At 35.7% G+C, this 17,885-nt stretch overlaps 1 protein-coding gene across 3 annotated transcripts; it reads left to right on the top strand.

Annotated features, from left to right (window-relative positions):
- The first annotated feature begins 1,495 nt into the window (after positions 1 to 1,495).
- On the top strand, positions 1,496 to 14,457 carry LOC113695927 (flavin-containing monooxygenase FMO GS-OX5-like). 3 transcript variants are annotated; one of them, XM_027215149.2, is made up of 10 exons: positions 1,496 to 1,808; positions 2,012 to 2,155; positions 2,257 to 2,373; positions 2,719 to 3,271; positions 4,261 to 4,331; positions 4,558 to 4,707; positions 5,128 to 5,210; positions 5,322 to 5,457; positions 11,335 to 11,514; positions 13,860 to 14,282. In XM_027215149.2, exons 3-10 carry the CDS (start codon positions 2,314 to 2,316, stop codon positions 14,004 to 14,006), a joined length of 1,380 nt encoding a protein of 459 aa, XP_027070950.2. In that variant the 5' UTR covers positions 1,496 to 1,808; positions 2,012 to 2,155; positions 2,257 to 2,313; the 3' UTR covers positions 14,007 to 14,282. The 3 variants fall into 3 exon arrangements, with proteins under 3 accessions (XP_027070950.2, XP_071912006.1, XP_071912007.1); XM_072055905.1 differs by having other exon boundaries at positions 1,965 to 2,155; XM_072055906.1 differs by lacking the exon at positions 11,335 to 11,514 and having other exon boundaries at positions 13,860 to 14,457.
- The last annotated feature ends 3,428 nt before the right edge of the window (positions 14,458 to 17,885 follow it).

The raw sequence follows: 17,885 nt of genomic DNA, 5'->3' as shown, positions 1-17,885 counted from the left end.
AGCATACCAAATATTTATAAATACAGATACATTATTAACCAATGCAGTTAATCAAATCATCTCTATGAATTTAAAAAAATAATAAAAGATAGAGATGAGTTCTCTCCATTTTGAGTGGTGTCAAAGTGGTGGGTAGGAAGTTAAAAGAAGAGTCCTTCAAATCCCTACCTTTTTTTTTTTTTTTTGGATACATTAAGAAGTCCATATAAGTATGTAGGACAAATTTGTCTTTCAAGTTTAAATTCGCATAACAGCATGTTAATTAGAGCATGTTACGAAAAATAGTATACTGAGGATGTATAGTACTGAAATTGATAGTTTGGGGATACTTTACAACTTGAAGAAAGTTCAGAAGTGTATTTTGCAACTAACCCTTTTACTTTTCTTCTGCAATTAACACTTTCATAAATCACCTTTGCTTTTATAAAATACAAGCAGTAGGCCTCCACCTTATTTTTTTTTTCTTCAAAAAGAGATTGCAAACCTTACAAGCTGGGAAGGCGAGAAAAGGCAAGGTATGAGAATTGAACTTGACTAATGCTTCTATCAAGTAAAGTGAGTTTTGGAGACCTAGGAATCCCCTTTTCTTTTCTTTTTTTTTACCTAATCGGAGAGGAGAGAGATTTAAAAAATAGGGATGGGACAAGGGGAACTAAAATTTAGGACCTTAAATTCCTGGAGTCTCAACACCCAGGAATCCACATAACCTTGCAAGCCTTACAAGCTGGGAAGGTGAGAAAAGGCAGGGTATGAGAATTGAACTTGACTAATGTTTCTATCAAGTAAACTGAGTTTTGGAGACCTAGGAATTCCCATTTTCAAAAAAAAAATTTTCTAACCAGAGAGAAGAGAGATTTATGAAACAGGGATTGGACAAGGAGGACTCAAATCTAGAACTTTTAATTCCTGGAGCCTCAACACCCAGGAATCCACTTAACCTTGTTATACAATTAATCATAAATTACTGTTGTTGGTAACCGATAGGCTCCACATGACCTTGTTAAACAAACTAGTTTTAGTCTTCAATTATTGATGTTGGTAGCCGATCCCCATCTTCAAGGAGCACCAAATCTCACTGTATCCATGTTAAATACATTAATTCTTGTTTTGAGCTAAAGTGACAAAGCAACCGAATGAATTTTGCATTCCATTTTTAATCATCTTATCCATCTTATATGCTTCTTTTAGTTATTTATTTTTGTTGATTGTTTGCATTTAATCAATATGTACGTCTTAAAAGAAAAGGCTGGTACTCATGTATGAACAAAATTTGAAAAACCGGCTAATGCTAAACAGTGCAACTAAAAATTCATGGAGGTTGTTAAGCGTTGGTTGCAGGCTCCAATAATTTTAATACGATATTTGGCATCGGAGAAAAATAATTGGTTTGGTATAAAAAAATAATGGATGGGCCTATAATTCTACAATATTTGGCATCGGATTAAAAATAATTGGTTTAGTATCAAAAACTAATGCCATAGTTAGGGAGGCAATCAAGTCATCTGATACGGTAGGTGGAAATTGGAATTCCTTCTCCAGCTGTTTATTTTAAGGGGCTTGCAAGGTTAGGCTCGTGAAGGCAAAAATTTTGATTCTCCAGGTAGAGATTTTGTTCAAGGGACGACTTGATCATCCTAGCATTATCTTCAAGCACTTCAGCAAGGATCAAATCCATTCCCTCAAGGAGAGGGGACAAGAAACTTGGACAGAATACGGGGAACAGACCATATCACTTGTGGCAAAAAAGTAGCTAGGGAGCTAGTATCTCTTGCTCCATCCATTCCTGTCAACAAAATCACTAGTCACGGGTAAGAGAATCTCTCGTAGTGCTGCTTTTTAATGCCCTCAACATAATGGAGAAGTACAAGTAACTAAAGCACGACCAAAGGTGTTGGTTCAGTCCTTTCTCTTAGGGAGCTAGTATCTCTTGCTTCATCCTTCTTTTTTTTTTTTTCTCAACACAGGGAGTACTTCAACTTTTTGTTGGACTAATCTCCCTGGACTTGTGCAGCTAACCCCTCAAGAATACATAAGCGGTAGAAAGGTGACTTGAATACGCGACCTCGAAACCTAACTAGCCTATCCCGAAACCATCCGAACCAATCCAAGTGGCTCTTGCTTCATCCATTCCTGTCAACAAAATCACTAGTCACGGGTAAGAGAATCTCTCTTAGTGCTGCTTTTTAATGCCCTCAACTAAAGCACACTCCTTATGTTACGTATATATTATATGATTATATTCTTGTTCTCATAAAGAGGAGCAGCTGATCAAGAATACAAGACAAATTTATTTGGTCATATTATTACACACACATGGCTGCTGCTTGTAGTGGCGGAGACAAGATCCAAACAGCTACCGTGACAACTTATTTGGTAAGTGCACGTCTATGACAAAAGAAACGATACAACTTTTAATTGTCAGTCAATTATATATGTACGAATGAAACGAAGCAATGTTTCATTTCATGAAAAGTATATTGAGCAATTACAAGGGGGCAATCTAGAAAGGAAAGGGAGTTTCATAAAGCTCAGCAGGTGCAAATGTTAGAAAAATTATTGATGTTAAAGACTTTTACAAGCCAACTTTGTACCTTTTTTAGAAGATTGGGGGTGGAGGACCTGGGTGGTTCTGCAATTGCCCACCCTCCCTATGGCCTGGCTCCGTTCCTAGCTGCTCAAACCTTGGTATAGTAATCCATGTAACTATTAATGCAACAGGATAAGCTACAAGATTGTACCATACATATGGCACCCCAACTTCATAAGGTGGCAGTGATCGGAGCTGGTGTTTCGGGCCTTTTGACGGCCCGGGAGCTTCAAAGAGAAGGCCAGCAGATTGTGGTGTATGAGAAATCAAACCAAATTGGTGGAGTGTGGGTGTACGATCCTGAAGTTGAGACTGATCCGCTTGGCCTCGACCCTAATAGGAGAATCATTCATAGCAGCATGTACGATTCACTTCGGACAAATTTTCCTAAGCAACTTATGGAATTTACAGATTATTCCTTCACAATCGAGAAAAATGGTAAATATTTGTACTTTCCTGATCGCAAGGAGGTGCTCAAATTCTTGAATGATTTTGCTAGAGATTTTGGACTGGATCACTTGATTCGGTTTAACACTGAAGTAGTTTCTGTTGAGCAAAAGAATGGTAAGTGGGTTCTTGAGTCTAAAACAAGTGATGTTGATCAAACCAATCAAAAAGAGCTTTTCGATGCGGTCGTGATTTGTAATGGTCATCATACTCAACCAAAATTGGCAGACACTCCAGGTATCCATCCTCCACACTCAAGCTAAAACGAGGGGAAGAAAAAAAAAATACAAAGACACATATATATCAAGACAATTTATTTGATGCCTATAATTGTACAAAATTTTCAACCTCATTATCTGTGGCATGTAGTGTAGCATATTTCTATATGATTCTAAGAGTAATTCTCTGCCTTGCCTTGCTTGTGGGTGATATTAATGCCACAGTCCATTTTTTACTGCCAAAGTCATTTTTGCACCAAATGCAAAAATGATCCTTTTCAAGTCCAAAATGTTTGGACTTAGGTGGGATAGTTCTGTCATTTCAACATAAAATTATGATTTGCTCTGAGGTGTTTATAATGATTGACTGGACTAGTTTAGATGGAAACATTAATTCATGCACTTTTGGAAAAGAAAAAAAAATGAAAAAAAAAACCGCACATACCTAGTGGAAGAAGAACTACCTTAAGCACAAGTGCACTAGAGTTGACTTTGGCGCTTTTATTCATACTCTTTTTTGGTGACATTTTCACCTTTTTCTTAACACTTGGTAGGAATTAAAAAGTGGCCCGGAAAACAAATTCATAGCCATAATTATCGCGTTTCTGAGCCTTACAAGGACCAGGTATTAATGAAAAAAAATTGGTTAGTCATTATATTTCAATTTTTGGTAATCTTACAACTGTTTCCCAATGGAGAAATTAATTTGCCTTTGAATATATTACAGGTTGTGGTTGTGATTGGTAACGGGCCAAGTGGCTACGGCATAGTCTAGTTTAGTACTATGTGATTATAATTTGTAAGAGTACTTAGTGAGCCTAATGTGTTTGACTAGGCCATTTTAAATGAAATCTTTATGTACTTTTGGAAGGGAAAAAAACTAAAAATTAGGGTTAACATTACTAGTGGAATAACTACCTTAAGCACAACTGCACCTGCAGAGTTGACTTGGTGCTTCTATTCGTACTCCCATTTGGCAACTTTTCTTCACTTCTTTAATATTGCCAGGAATTAAAAAGTGGCCCGGAAAACAAATTCATAGCCACAACTATCGTGTTCCTGAGCCTTACAAGGATCAGGTATCAATGAACAATTTGCTTAGTCATTGTTACTGTTTTCTATTTTCTACAATGACTTCCTACAAGTGCTTACAAAAGATATATGTAAGGCTCAGGTATCAATGAACAATTTGTTTAGTCTTTATTATTATTTTCTATTTTCTACAATGACTTCCTACAAGTGCTTACAAAAGATATATATATATATATATATATATATATTTGTTTCCCTTGGAAAATGTTGCAGGTTGTAGTTGTGATTGGTCACGGGCCAAGTGGCTTCGATATAGCCTTCGACATTGCCAAGGTAGCCAAAGAAGTTCATGTTTCATCAAGATTCCCACAAGTTGAAGTCAGAAAACTCGAGACCTACGAAAATATATGGCAGCATTCAAAGGTGTGGTACCCGAGCCATAAAAAAGAGATTTAATCCCTCTTTTAGTTATAGATCGGGAGATCAAATCCCACATATAGTAAAAAAAATTTTAAAGAAAGTATCAAATCATCTCTTTGATCTAGTCGGATTAATAAATTTGGTGATCCCTTATATAGTCTCTTTAGACAGCTTCTCTCTGTAGAACAGCATAGATTAGGTTATAAAAATATTATCGTTGCAGCAAAAGGAAAAAAGAATTCAAAGGTATAATTCCCATAATTTGATTTAGAAACTAATTGCGTATATGCTCAAAAGATGTTTGATTAACGTGCTATCTGACTAAGATATATGGTTGCTTATTCGGTTGCTTTGATTTATTTGGTTCCAAAATACGTACACCTTTCCTAGTATGCAAATTCTAATTTTGCAAGTATCCACTAGATCGAATATTGTCATGAAAATGGTGCGGTAGCTTTCGAGGATGGAGCTTTGGTTGCTGCAGATATCATAATTCACTGTACCGGGTAGAAATCAACCAGTGGTTTTAGATTTTTCCTCTTAATTTGATAAGAAAATGCATTAGTTATATACATCTGGGATGGATTTCCATTAAATCTTTCTGAATTTGTTAACAGGTATAAATATGATTTTCCATTCTTGAACACAAATGGGATAGTTACTGTGGATGATAATCGCGTTGGACCATTGTACAAGCACGTTTTCCCTCCACGACTTGCTCCTACACTTTCTTTCGTTGGAATCCCAAAACAGGTATATGTGCTTTTGGCATTATTTCTTGGGGAAATGGAGCCTCTCCATTTTCTTTTCCATGAAGTTGTGTAAATTGATAGAATTTTGGTGTAAACGCGTCCAATTTTTATATAAATGTGAATTATAATTCAAGATTATACTTAAAATGTATTAATTTACACCGAAATTATAATAGTTTACACAACTGAAAGGAAATGAACAGAACCTTACCTCTAATTTGTTAATCATGCCTCACGACCTAAAGACTTTGAAAATGCAAAATATTACCGTGGATTGTTTACCAAATATTTTATCATTAGAAAGAAAATAGCATTTATAAAGTAGGCTATGCACAATTTCTCTAGATATTCTTTGATGTAATAATAACCGTTCTATTCACATTGTTAGGACAGGGCCAGGAATAGACAAACTCAAGTTAGCACAAAGTAGGCGGTATAACCGACCATATAATAGATAGGCGGTAGATACCGGCCATATAATAATTAGGCGGTAAAACCGACCATATAAAGACGGATAACAAAACAAATAAAAGACACAGAAGATTTACGTGGTTCGGTCAAATTGACCTACGTCCACGGGCGAGAGAGGAGCAATATTTCTACTATGAAGAATAAATACAAAAGACCGTAGGAAAGTGGTTCCTAGGCCAATAGGCACTTACGAAAGAGTTTAGAAAATATTCCTAAACTCAAAACAAGAGAGCCTAAAATATTTGACTGAATGGGCTAGATGACTCAAGAAGCTAATAGCCCATATAACTCTCTTGAGTGGTGCGAATTAAAATCTTCAGAGGACCCTTCCTTTTATAGGCCTCGAGTAGCCGATTTCTTCTTGGCTTTGTGCGATGTGGGATGAAAAACTTATGCCACAGTCAAACATTGCGGCTGTGGAAAGAATCAACAAATCTCCACCTTGGCATAATTTGGAAGCCCACCATCGACAATAGTAAAACTGCTCCACCTTCTCCACATAAGCCCCAATGGGCTTAAATCACCAATAACAAACACCAACCAAGTCCAAGCACTGTTTGAACTTGTAAACTGGAAGAGATTTCGTAAACATATCGGCTGGATTGTCCTTAGTATTGATTTTCTGAATAAGGACTTTTCCCTCAACAATGATATCCCGAATGAAGTGATACTTCACATCAATGTGTTTCGTCCTTTCATGATACATCTGATCTTTAGTCAAGTGTATGGCACTTTGACTATCACAGTGAATATCAATAACACCTTGATATAGACTTAACTCGCTAAATAAACTCTTCAACCACAAGGCTTCTTTGATTGCCTCGGTCACAACCATATATTCTGCTTCAGTAGTAGACAAAGCTACGACAGGTTGTAGAGTAGCTTTCCAACTAACAGCACAACCGCCAATGCAAAATACATAGCCTGAAAGTGATCTTCTCCTGTCAAGATCCCCAGCGTAGTCTGAGTCTACAAAACCAACCAAAGTGTTATTATTTCTTCCAAACTCCAAACATGCATTTGAAGTACCTCGCAAGTATCTGAAAATCCACTTCACAGCTTGCCAATGTGCTTTACCAGGGCAAGACATATATCTGCTAACAACACTGACTGCTTGTGCAATATCTAGACGAGTACAAACCATTGCATACATAACACTGCCGACTGCACTGGAATAAGGAACCCGTGCCATATAATCTTCCTCTTCATTTGATTTTGGTGATTGAGCAGCAGATAGCCGAAAATGGCTAGCAAGAGGAGTAGATACTGGTTTAGCATCTTTCATGCCAAAACGCTCCAAAACTTTCTCAAGGTAATTTTTCTGGGTCAAGAACAACTTACCTACTCCTCGATCTCGCTTGATATCCATGCCAAGAATTTTCTTAGCTGCTCCCAAATCTTTCATTTCAAATTCACTATTTAACTGCAGTTTCAAAGTGTGAATTTCTGACAAATTCTTGGCAGCAATGAGCATGTCATCAACATAAAGCAGCAAATAAATGAAAGAACCATCATTTAACTTCCGGAAGTAAACACAACTATCATACATGCTCCTCAAATAACCATGACCCAACATAAAGGAATCAAACCTTTTATACCATTGTCTTGGAGACTGCTTCAATCCATATAAGGATTTCTTCAATAAGCAAACATGGTCTTCCTTACCTTCAATTTCAAAACCCTGGGATTGTCTCATATAAATTTGTTCTTCAAGTTCGCCATGTAAGAAAGCTGTCTTAACATCAAGCTGCTCTAACTCCAAATCATACATGGCAACTAAAGCAAGCAAAACACGAATAGAGCTATATTTAACAACAGGTGAAAACACATCATTAAAATCAACACCTTGTACCTGACTATAGCCCTTTGCAACCAATCGTGCTTTATATCTTGCATCTTCAACCCCTGGAATACCTTCCTTTTTCTTGAAGACCCATTTGCATCCAACAATTTTCTTAGCTGACGGCGGCTTTACAAGAACCCAAGTTTTATTACGATGAAGAGATTCAATTTCTTCATTCATCGCAATCAACCACTTTGCAGAATCATCACAAGAAACTGCTTCTGAATAGGTGGAAGGCTTACCAACTGCATCAGTTTCTTCTGCAATAGACAAAGCATATGCAACTAAATTTGCATATGTTTGTGGTGGTCGAATGTCTCTCCTTGCTCTATCTCTGGCTATGGAATACTCTTCTTCTTCTGAACTATCTTCCACAGTAGACTCAGGTGCATCTACTGGCATTTGTTGAATAGAAGATTTGGTCTGAAAAGGACCAGAACTGCCAATATCAAGCTCCACCTGCTTCTGTGTACTATCAGTAGTACAAGGACTGGAAAACTCCTTCTTGGAAGATAACATAGACAATTCATCAAAAGTAACATCTCTACTGATCACAAATTTTGGAGATTTGGGATCAGGACACCATAATCTGTATCCTTTCACCCCAGAAGCATACCCAAGAAAAATGCACTTTTTAGCCCTAGGCTCCAATTTTCCATCATTCACGTGCATGTATGTTGGACACCCAAAAACTTTTAAATTGGAGTAATCAGCAGGAGTACCTGACCAAACTTCCTCAGGAGTTTTGAAATCAAGAGATGCAGAAGGAGAACGGTTGACAATATAACAGGCCATATTGATCGCCTCTGCCCAAAAGTCGTTTGTCAACCCTGCATTGGAGATCATACATCTTGCTCTCTCCAAAAGAGTTCTGTTCATACGTTCAGCCACACCATTTTGTTGAGGCGTCATCCTGACGGTGTGATGCCGAACAATTCCTTCATTCTTGCAGAATTCATTAAATTCACCTTCACAAAATTCCATGCCATTATCTGTTCTCAACCGCTTAATGTGTTTTCCTGTTTGCTTTTCAATCAAAACTTTCCATTGCTTGAAAGTTAGGAAAACATCATTTTTATGCTTAAGAAAATATACCCAAACTTTCCTTGAATAATCATCAATGAAAGTCAACATGTACCTGGCACCACCTTTAGAAGGAGCACGAGAAAGACCCCATAGATCTGAATGAATGTAATCAAGAGTACCTTTTGTCTTGTGAATTGCTGGTGAACTGAAGCTGACTCTTTTCTGCTTCCCAAAAATACAATGTTCACAGAATTCCAATGGCCCGGTACTTTGACCACAAAGAAGTCCCTTTTTGCTTAGTATGCCTAAGCCTTTTTCGCTCATGTGCCCCAAACGCATATGCCATAATTTGGTGATGTCTGTATCTGACAAAGATGATGTTGAAACAGCAGCAGCACCTGTAACAGTAGATCCCTGCAAAATATATAAAGTACCAGATCTGTGTGCCTTCATAACAACAAGAGTTCCTCGAGTAATTTTGAGAACTCCGTCTCCACCTGAATACCTGCACCCGATAGACTCAAGAGTGCCCAAAGAGATGAGATTTTTCTTCAAATCTGGAACATGTCTAACATCTGTGAGCGTCCTCACAATACCATCGTACATTTTAATCCGGATTGTGCCTTTGCCAACAACTTTACAAACAGCGTTGTTGCCCATTAAGACAACTCCACCTTCAGCTGATTCATATGTTGAAAACCAGTCCCTGTTGGGACACATATGATACGAACAACCCGAATCTAAAATTCACTCATTGTTAGACCTAAAATTATTTTCCGTTGCACAGAAAATGGTTCCATCATTCTCATCAGCTGCTATACTAGCTTCAGCGGATTCAGTATTTTTCTCAACAAATTTCCCCTTTTGCTTTTCTTTATTTTCAATTTAAAGCAATCAGAAATAACATGGCCCTTCTTTTTACAATAATTGCACACCACATTTTTATGTCTGGACTTGGATCTATTTCTATTTTCTGTGTTTCTCTTTTCAGATCTACCCCGAACAAACAAGCCATCGGCTTGACTCCCACTAGTTTCCCCAGTAATGTCCCTATCTATCTGCTCTTTAGATTTTAATGCAGATTTAATTTCCCGATACGAAATTGTTTCCTTTCCATAAATCATAGTATCGCGGAAATGCTTAAAAGACTGGGGAAGGGAACACAAAGTAATAGGGCTTGATCTTCATCATCAATTTTCGAATCTATATTCCCCAAATCCATAATAATGGAATCAAATTTATCAAGATGGGAGAGTATAGATGTACCTTCAGACATCCGAAGCATGTACAAACTCTGCTTCAAATATAGCCGATTCTCGACTGTCTTCTTCATATACAAGGCTTTCAATTTATCCCACATAGCCTTGGCCGAAGTCTCCGTTGCTACCTCACGCAATACCTCATCGGAGAGATTTAAGATTATGCTGGATCTGGCCTTCTTATCCATATCGGCGAAATCCGCATCCTTTACATCTTCTGGTTTGTTCTCGATTCCGTGAATCGCTAGATCAACTCCGTCTTGAACAAGAATGGCCTCCATCTTGAGCTGCCACATTCCGAAGTTGACATTCCTGTCGAATTTCTCGACAACCGTCTTTGTTATCGTCATTGTTGCCACAAAATCTGTAACGTGAAGTTTGTCTCAAAAAACTGGCCAAACAAATATGCAAGTCTCGTGAGCGGGCCCCACAGGGTTAGCGGACCACACGAGATAAGCGGGCCCCACGGGGATGAACGGACCCCACAAGGTGAGCGGGCCCCACGGATAAATGGACCCCACAGGATGAGTGGGCCCCACAGGATGGACGGACCCCACCAGATGAACGGGCCCCACCAGATGAACCTGTCTTGCAAAATATAACAACCAGCTCTGATACCAGTTTGTTAGGACAGGGCCAGGAATAGACAAACTCAAGTTAGCACAAAGTAGGTGGTATAACCGACCATATAATAGATAGGCGGTAGATACCGGCCATATAATAATTAGGCGGTAAAACCGACCATATAAAGACGGATAACAAAACAAATAAAAGACACAGAAGATTTACGTGGTTCGGTCAAATTGACCTACGTCCACGGGCGAGAGAGGAGCAATATTTCTACTATGAAGAAGAAATACAAAAGACCGTAGGAAAGTGGTTCCTAGGCCAATAGGCACTTACAAAAGAGTTTAGAAAATATTCCTAAACTCAAAACAAGAGAGCCTAAAATATTTGACTGAATGGGCTAGATGACTCAAGAAGCTAATAGCCCATATAACTCTCTTGAGTGGTGCGAATTAAAATCTTCAGAGGACTCTTCCTTTTATAGGCCTCGAGTAGCCGATTTCTTCTTGGCTTTGTGCGATGTGGGATGAAAAACTTATGCCACAGTCAAACATTGCGGCTGTGGAAAGAATCAACACACATGATGAAATTTTCCTCTGTCTTGTCCTCCTAGACATGCAGTATCAATAGAATTAAAGAGTTAGATTTAAAACGGAGAAGGTTTGGGATTAAAAGCATAGTTAATTTTGGCTCTTTCTTTTTTCACATGTAGACTGCCAATTTTCGTGTGGCGGAATTACAAGCCAAGTGGGTGGCGCGAGCGTTGTCGGGAAAGGTCACTTTGCCGTCCAGAGAAAAGATGGTGGCGGATGTGGAAGAACACTACCGACTTATGGAGGAAACCGGCGTTCCTAAGCACCATACTCACACGTTTCTCAGCTGCAATGATACGGTAATATTCAGTTGTCATCCAACTTTTGAGTAAATTTTAGATGGTTTCATTCGATTGGATTTTGACACCGTTCATAAAACCAAAAAATGTGGGTAAATATTTTTTTGCAACATTTAAACCAGCCATAGAAAATGCAAATATTTAGGTAGACACATTTTCTAAACTAGGGTTCTAAGTACTTCAATCTTTAATTTTAGATTATGATTTGTCTATTTGAAGAAGGTACGTACAAGCATTTAAAGCATGTGGGTATATAAGTCTTCCTGAGTATTAGCAGATGGGACAACCATTTCCACCAGCCTTCAAATGTTTTAGTGCATGTGTAAACTTTTAGAACTGCATTTTAGATCACTTTTTCCATTAAATGAAAAGGATAAGATGCATTTAATACTTATGATTTGTTAGCTCTCCAGTTAATACAATAATTTGCATATAATTATATAGAACAACCATCAAGAAACAAATTACCCATCTATTTTGAATTATTAAGAAAACTTTTGAAGACATGCTTTACCTGAAAGTTATAATGCTAATCCCATTAACAACTCAAGAATACATATACATATACATATATGCATATGTAATAGGTCAATGTGTAAACATATAAAATGCCAGACAGTGCACAGGTTTGCAACTAGAATAAAACCTCTATAAATTAATAATTTTGGGACCATACAAATTCTATTAATTTAAAGAGATATTAATTAATCAATTAATTAATAATTTATTAATTTATTTGGTGTACTTATAATTCAAAGAAACACTCATTTAATGAACTAAATTTTTATTTTATTTTATAAAAATATGAATTATTCTATTAATCAAAGGATGCTAAAAGTCTGACGAATAAAATCTAATTCATATCTACTTGAACCAATTCATATAAACCAGTGCACGTATATAATTGATATAATTTTTCTATTATGAAGAGGTCAAACAAACAACAACAATAGACCCATATTTTAAAAACGCCCCTTACGTTTTGTCAAATAGATTTTTTCATCCTTCACTCTTGAAATGTTAATTTTGCATTCCTTACAAATTCAAGTCAGTAAACTTTGGTCCCAATGCAGATTTTCAACTACTTTTTAGTTTGGATATCACCACTTGACTCACATGTGATTATTCATTAGATATAAAAAAGTCAAATCCCACTTATTTAGGAGGAAAAATGAATATAGATCGTGTCATATCTTACATTTTTTAAGGAAATATATATATATATAGTTTGGATCAGATTTCACCTTTTTAGAGTAAAAATTGAATATGGATTGGATCATTTATTTAATTACAAATGGTATTTAATCTTTTTGCTCCAAAAAAATAAACATGTGTGAGTCACATGATAGATTCTGGGTAAAAAGTGGTCAAAATCCTAGATTGGGACCAAATTTTGCTAACTTAAATTTTTAAGGAATGTAAAATTAATATTTTAAAAATGAAGGACTAAAAATTCATTTGATGAAATGTGAAGCATATTTTGAACAATGTTTATGTGTAATTTTAGTGAATATTAATTCATGATATGAGTAGGACCAAAGGGTTATGTAAGGTTTCAAAAAATTTTATTATAATATTATTTTATCAAATTATTAATTTAACTCATTAGCCTAAATTGGGATTTGGAAAATTATTATTTAATAGAGGTTTTACTATAACTATAGTTATAATTTGTATAAGCTGTGTCAAGTTAATACTAAAGCAAATATAACCCATTCATATAACTAATTATGTGCATGTTTGTATTTGCATATTTTTCCTAATAAACAAAAGAGTTTCAATCATTTAGATAAAATTGCTCTAATGGCAGTAAATACATTAAAAAATGCAACATACAGAAGGGAGAGAAAATCAATGAAAAGATAATATTGGTGATTATGAAATTTATTTAAAATACAGATAAATCTTTACATCTCCATTAGCTAATGTGTGCATGTTCTCTACAAACAGATCTAATAGGTACCACTTTCAAGCTCCCCGAGGAAGTTTAAATTTAACCAAATTGATTTGAGACTGAAGCTGGCTCTAACAAGAGCAAAGCAAAAATAAAAAAATAAAAAAAAAGAGGAATAAAAATAAAAACTCTCACAAAATAAAAAAAATTAAATATGAGAACTCTCACTAGGAAAATTCTAATAGAGGATAAACTCTCGCAAGAAACATTGTTATGAATACAAAGATAAAATGAAAAAAAAAAGGGTGAGACACCATTTGGCCTCTCCCATGAGAGAAGCTAAAGAATGAGCGGGGAAGGAGTTTGCTCACTAAAGAAATTTTTTTGAGAGGTGGAGGAAAGAATACGTGCATATGCAAAAGTAATGTTAGCTTTGCGGATGTTGTTGCAGTTTATATACTTGGACTGGCTAGCTGCTCAAGTACGGTTACCACGGACTGACGAGCAACTGAAAAGGATTCTTGATAAACTTGTGGAGCTCGTTAGGATTTCACGGGTTGGATTTAGAGAGCGGCTGGTAGAGAGTTGGCCTTTTTAAAGACAAAGATTGCGGCAAGTTTATCTCCTCTATGTTTCTTGGCTTCCAAATTTGCAATAATTCCGGACCACACGAATACTGTTCTTGTGAAATCTTTACCACTCTTTCGTCTTTCCTTCAACACCTTTTTACTGCTCTTCCATCTTTTACTGAGGTGCCCTAATTCACAACTCAACGAAGAGTACGAATTTTACCGTGCAAGTGAAGAGGGTGATGATGTGATTGCATTGGTACGAATGGAGCTGCTTGCTTCAGCAGTCCAACCTAATTTTTTTATCCTCCTGTTCATTCCTTGTGAGTTTTCAGGATAAGTGATATTCGTATTTTCAAAAGAGCTCTTTCTTTACTTCTCTTTTTTGTTTCTTTTTTAAATACTAGGGGATTGAATTTGCTCTAATTTTCTTCATTACATTTTTGGGAAAATTAATTGGAAAATATTCCCAAAACTCAAGGAATTACGTGTACAATGTTTAACTAAAAGTAGTATGAAATTCCCAACTAATTACTGGGGTCGACTCCAATGGTTAGAGGAGACCTCTTAGAGTCCTCTTAGCTCTGTGTCTGAAAAAGCTAAATAGCATGAAAATAATAGTTATTCTTCTCCGAAATAAGTTAATTATTTTGCACACTGACATTTTTACTACTTGGGTTCATGAAAAAGAAGAACTCAGGTACCAAGCAGGATTTAAAGGAGCGCCTTAAGGGTGGCTCCTTGGGCCGGGGTTCAAAGGAGAATATTAAGGGTGCCTTCGTGGTTGGCCTAACCGTCTGGTTAAGGTTTGGTTTTATTTAATTTCCCACAATCTCATTTGATTATTGAGATTCAAATCCTGCTTCACAGACTTCAAATTACAAGAGGAACTGACGGTACACATCTTTTGGCAACATATTATCATCCTAAACAAAACATGACATACAAAGTGTGGAAAAAAAAACACATATTATGATTTTTCAATTCCATTGATGCACATGTAATAGTCAACAAATTGTACAAGCGGAGCTACATTGCTTCAAGTGGGATCAATTAGGGATGTAAATGAATATAATCAAGTCGAACACTTTAGTATCCAAGCGAGTCTAATTTTTCTTAAGGGTCATTGCATAGAAAGTAACTTCTACAGGGAAAGTTAGAAAAATATGTTAAAAGCAAACAAAAGGTCAGAAAATTGAGGAGAAAAAATATATATGTCAGACGAGGTTACTAGAAAACTAAAAGCAAAACTGGAAGAAGGCAATAAGTTAGAAAATTAACAAGATTCAACCAAGCCATGACGAAGCCAGATGTAGTTTAGCGGCTAATTGCCCCCAAGCCCCTTCAATTTTTAAAAAATTACTTTTAAACTTGGAAAGTGTAGAAATTTTTAATGTTGCTTTGTATTTGCACCCCTTATTTTTTCTTAAGTTCTCTTTCCTATAAATTGATTAATTTATTTATTTATGTCACTTGCTTATTGCTAAACCTCTCGTAAAATCCCTAGAATTCCAACAAATACTTGGTAGCAAATGACCTATTTGGAAGAAGGCGAAAGCAACCTAAATTGCATGATTCGTATCAGATATTTGAAAATTGGGCGCATTCTTTGTGCCATCATATTTGACATGTTCTCGATATAAATGCAAGTTTTAAATCCAAAATACATCCGTTTGACTGCCACTATACAAATCAAATAGTAGTTTAGGGCATATATCGGGTCAATCTCATAAGGAACAACTAACGCAAGTACTAGGTGCTTGCTTATTCTATTATTTAGACTAACTACTAAATAAAGCAATAGAAATCACAATACTTATTAATAACCTAACTTAACTCTAACACTTGCAAGATAACAATGGAGAAATGTTACTAAATACTTGAGTCTAGAGAAATAGAGTCCAATTATGACACAAAAGATGCAAGAGAATAGATTTATCTCTTGCTACTACTGTTGTTTATCTAGGTATTCATTTTTATATTTACCAAAACTCACTTTCATGATATAATGGCCTAGATTAGTCTAGTTTTCCCTATTCTCATGGTAAATAACTAGATCTACTCTTCATCAAATGCAAAAACAATCCACTTAAGGGCATCTCTATTCTCATGAGTCTACTCCTTAAGCTTCATTCATATTGTTTCATCATTATTATCAATTTTCATTGAATAGTAACAACTAAAACTTGCTATTGATGATCAAGCAATAACAAGTAATAAGTATGCATAAATGAACAAGTCAAAACAAGAGGTAGCAAGCATAAATCATATTCAACTCATATCAAATAGCCATAAATTTCATCTACTCCCTAAATCTAGAAATTTAGCTACTCGCATGATATAAAACAAGAAAAAACATAAGTTAGTTGCATGCACACATAATGAATCACAAGTAAAGAGAAAGACAGAAAGTTTAGCCAAGATGATGAACAAGCTCCCAAATCTTCCATTTCTTCAACAAAAATGAGTGGTACAATAAATTCTCCAAGTTTTTCTTACAAGTTCCTAACTAGAGAGAGTAATAACAGACTAAAACTTAACTCTTCAACTAAAATCTGATAACAACTCTCTCCAAGATACTAACTCCCTCTTTCTTCAATGATTTTCACATATATCATGTTAGGAGAGTCAAAAAGTGGTTCATGATATGACATAAAGCTCTTTTTCTCTTTCTTAAGGAATCTTGAGCATATGCAATCGAAATTCTGAGCTAGAATTGAGTTGGAAAGTAGTGTAAAAATAGCGCAAGTTGCAAAAATAGTTGTAGAGAGACAGAGTACAATACATGACCTCAGAATACGCGACCTGAGCCCGCATATTTGAGGTCGTGTTTTCTCGTTTGGTTTATTTTCTTGCTTCTTTTCTGCTTCAATTGATCACTATTATCATAGGCAAGATGTCCAAGTGTTTGCTCATGTATTTCACCAATAATACTTGCATTTGATGCCCTTCTACTTTCCAAATTGCCGTTGAATTAAGCACTGATGAGTTCAAATTGAATCCATCTCGATCCACCATTGATAACTCTCCTCAAAACCTACAAATATAACCAAGTTTGCACATTAAATTACTTAAACGAAACTTACAAAATTTAGAAACTTAGAAAGGAAGTTATATCTTAAAAACTCCTAACTTGTACAAAAAAAAAGTACAAAATACTGCTAATAACCATATATAATAAACACTTATCAATATTGATTATAGTAAATTTACCAAAATTATACAAAACGTTGCCTCGCTTTTTTTTGGGTATATCTAGAAAGCTACCAAATATTTGTCAATAACAAGAAATGTAATTTTGGTCCTTAATGTTTGGTACCTATATAATTTAAGTCCCTAAATTTTTGGCAAAAATAAATTTGATACCTGGTGTAATTTTAGTCCCTAAAATTTTGACAAAAGCAAATTTGATCCCTAATGTTACTATTTTGAAGCATATTTAGTACATTTCCAAATAATAATAGATTCTGTACGTGCATAATATGTTTGTTAAAACATTTAAAAAATGAAGCAAAATAGCAATATACCTTGAACAATAAGAATATTTCACATGATGACATGCTAGTAATTAATTAATCAAGAAACAAAAAAAAAAGAAAGAGAGAAAATTTGTTAAACTATGTGCAAGAAATACTATTTTATATTTATAAACATTATTTTAATAATCCACCGATTCAACTTGGGAACCAGTAACCATTGATCCGGTTTCTTTACCCAGTGCCCGACTGGACCGGATTTAATAAGTATATTGTAACATATTTTTAATCATCAATCACATGGTAACTAACTCAACGTAATTTGGTACCCCGCCTCTTCAGAGAGAATCAATCCCGTTTGCGTGCATTTTAAACACATTAATCTTGTTTTTGGCCGAAAGGACAAAGCTACCGAATGGCTTTTTCGTTCCC

This window comes from Coffea arabica, chromosome 6e (genome assembly GCF_036785885.1).
Source record: "Coffea arabica cultivar ET-39 chromosome 6e, Coffea Arabica ET-39 HiFi, whole genome shotgun sequence".
Lineage (NCBI taxonomy): Eukaryota > Viridiplantae > Streptophyta > Magnoliopsida > Gentianales > Rubiaceae > Coffea > Coffea arabica.
Note: the sequence above shows the minus strand (reverse complement) of the source record. Positions and strands in the feature narration are given on the sequence as shown.

Excerpts from the sequence above, each read along its gene's own strand:
- LOC113695927 (XM_027215149.2), top strand. The coding sequence starts at position 2,314 with ATGGCTGCTGCTTGTAGTGGCGGAGACAAGATCCAAACAGCTACCGTG. Across the intron at positions 5,211-5,321 it reads ATCATAATTCACTGTACCGG|GTATAAATATGATTTTCCAT; the intron begins GTAGAAATCAAC and ends ATTTGTTAACAG. Across the intron at positions 5,458-11,334 it reads TCGTTGGAATCCCAAAACAG|ACTGCCAATTTTCGTGTGGC; the intron begins GTATATGTGCTT and ends TTTCACATGTAG.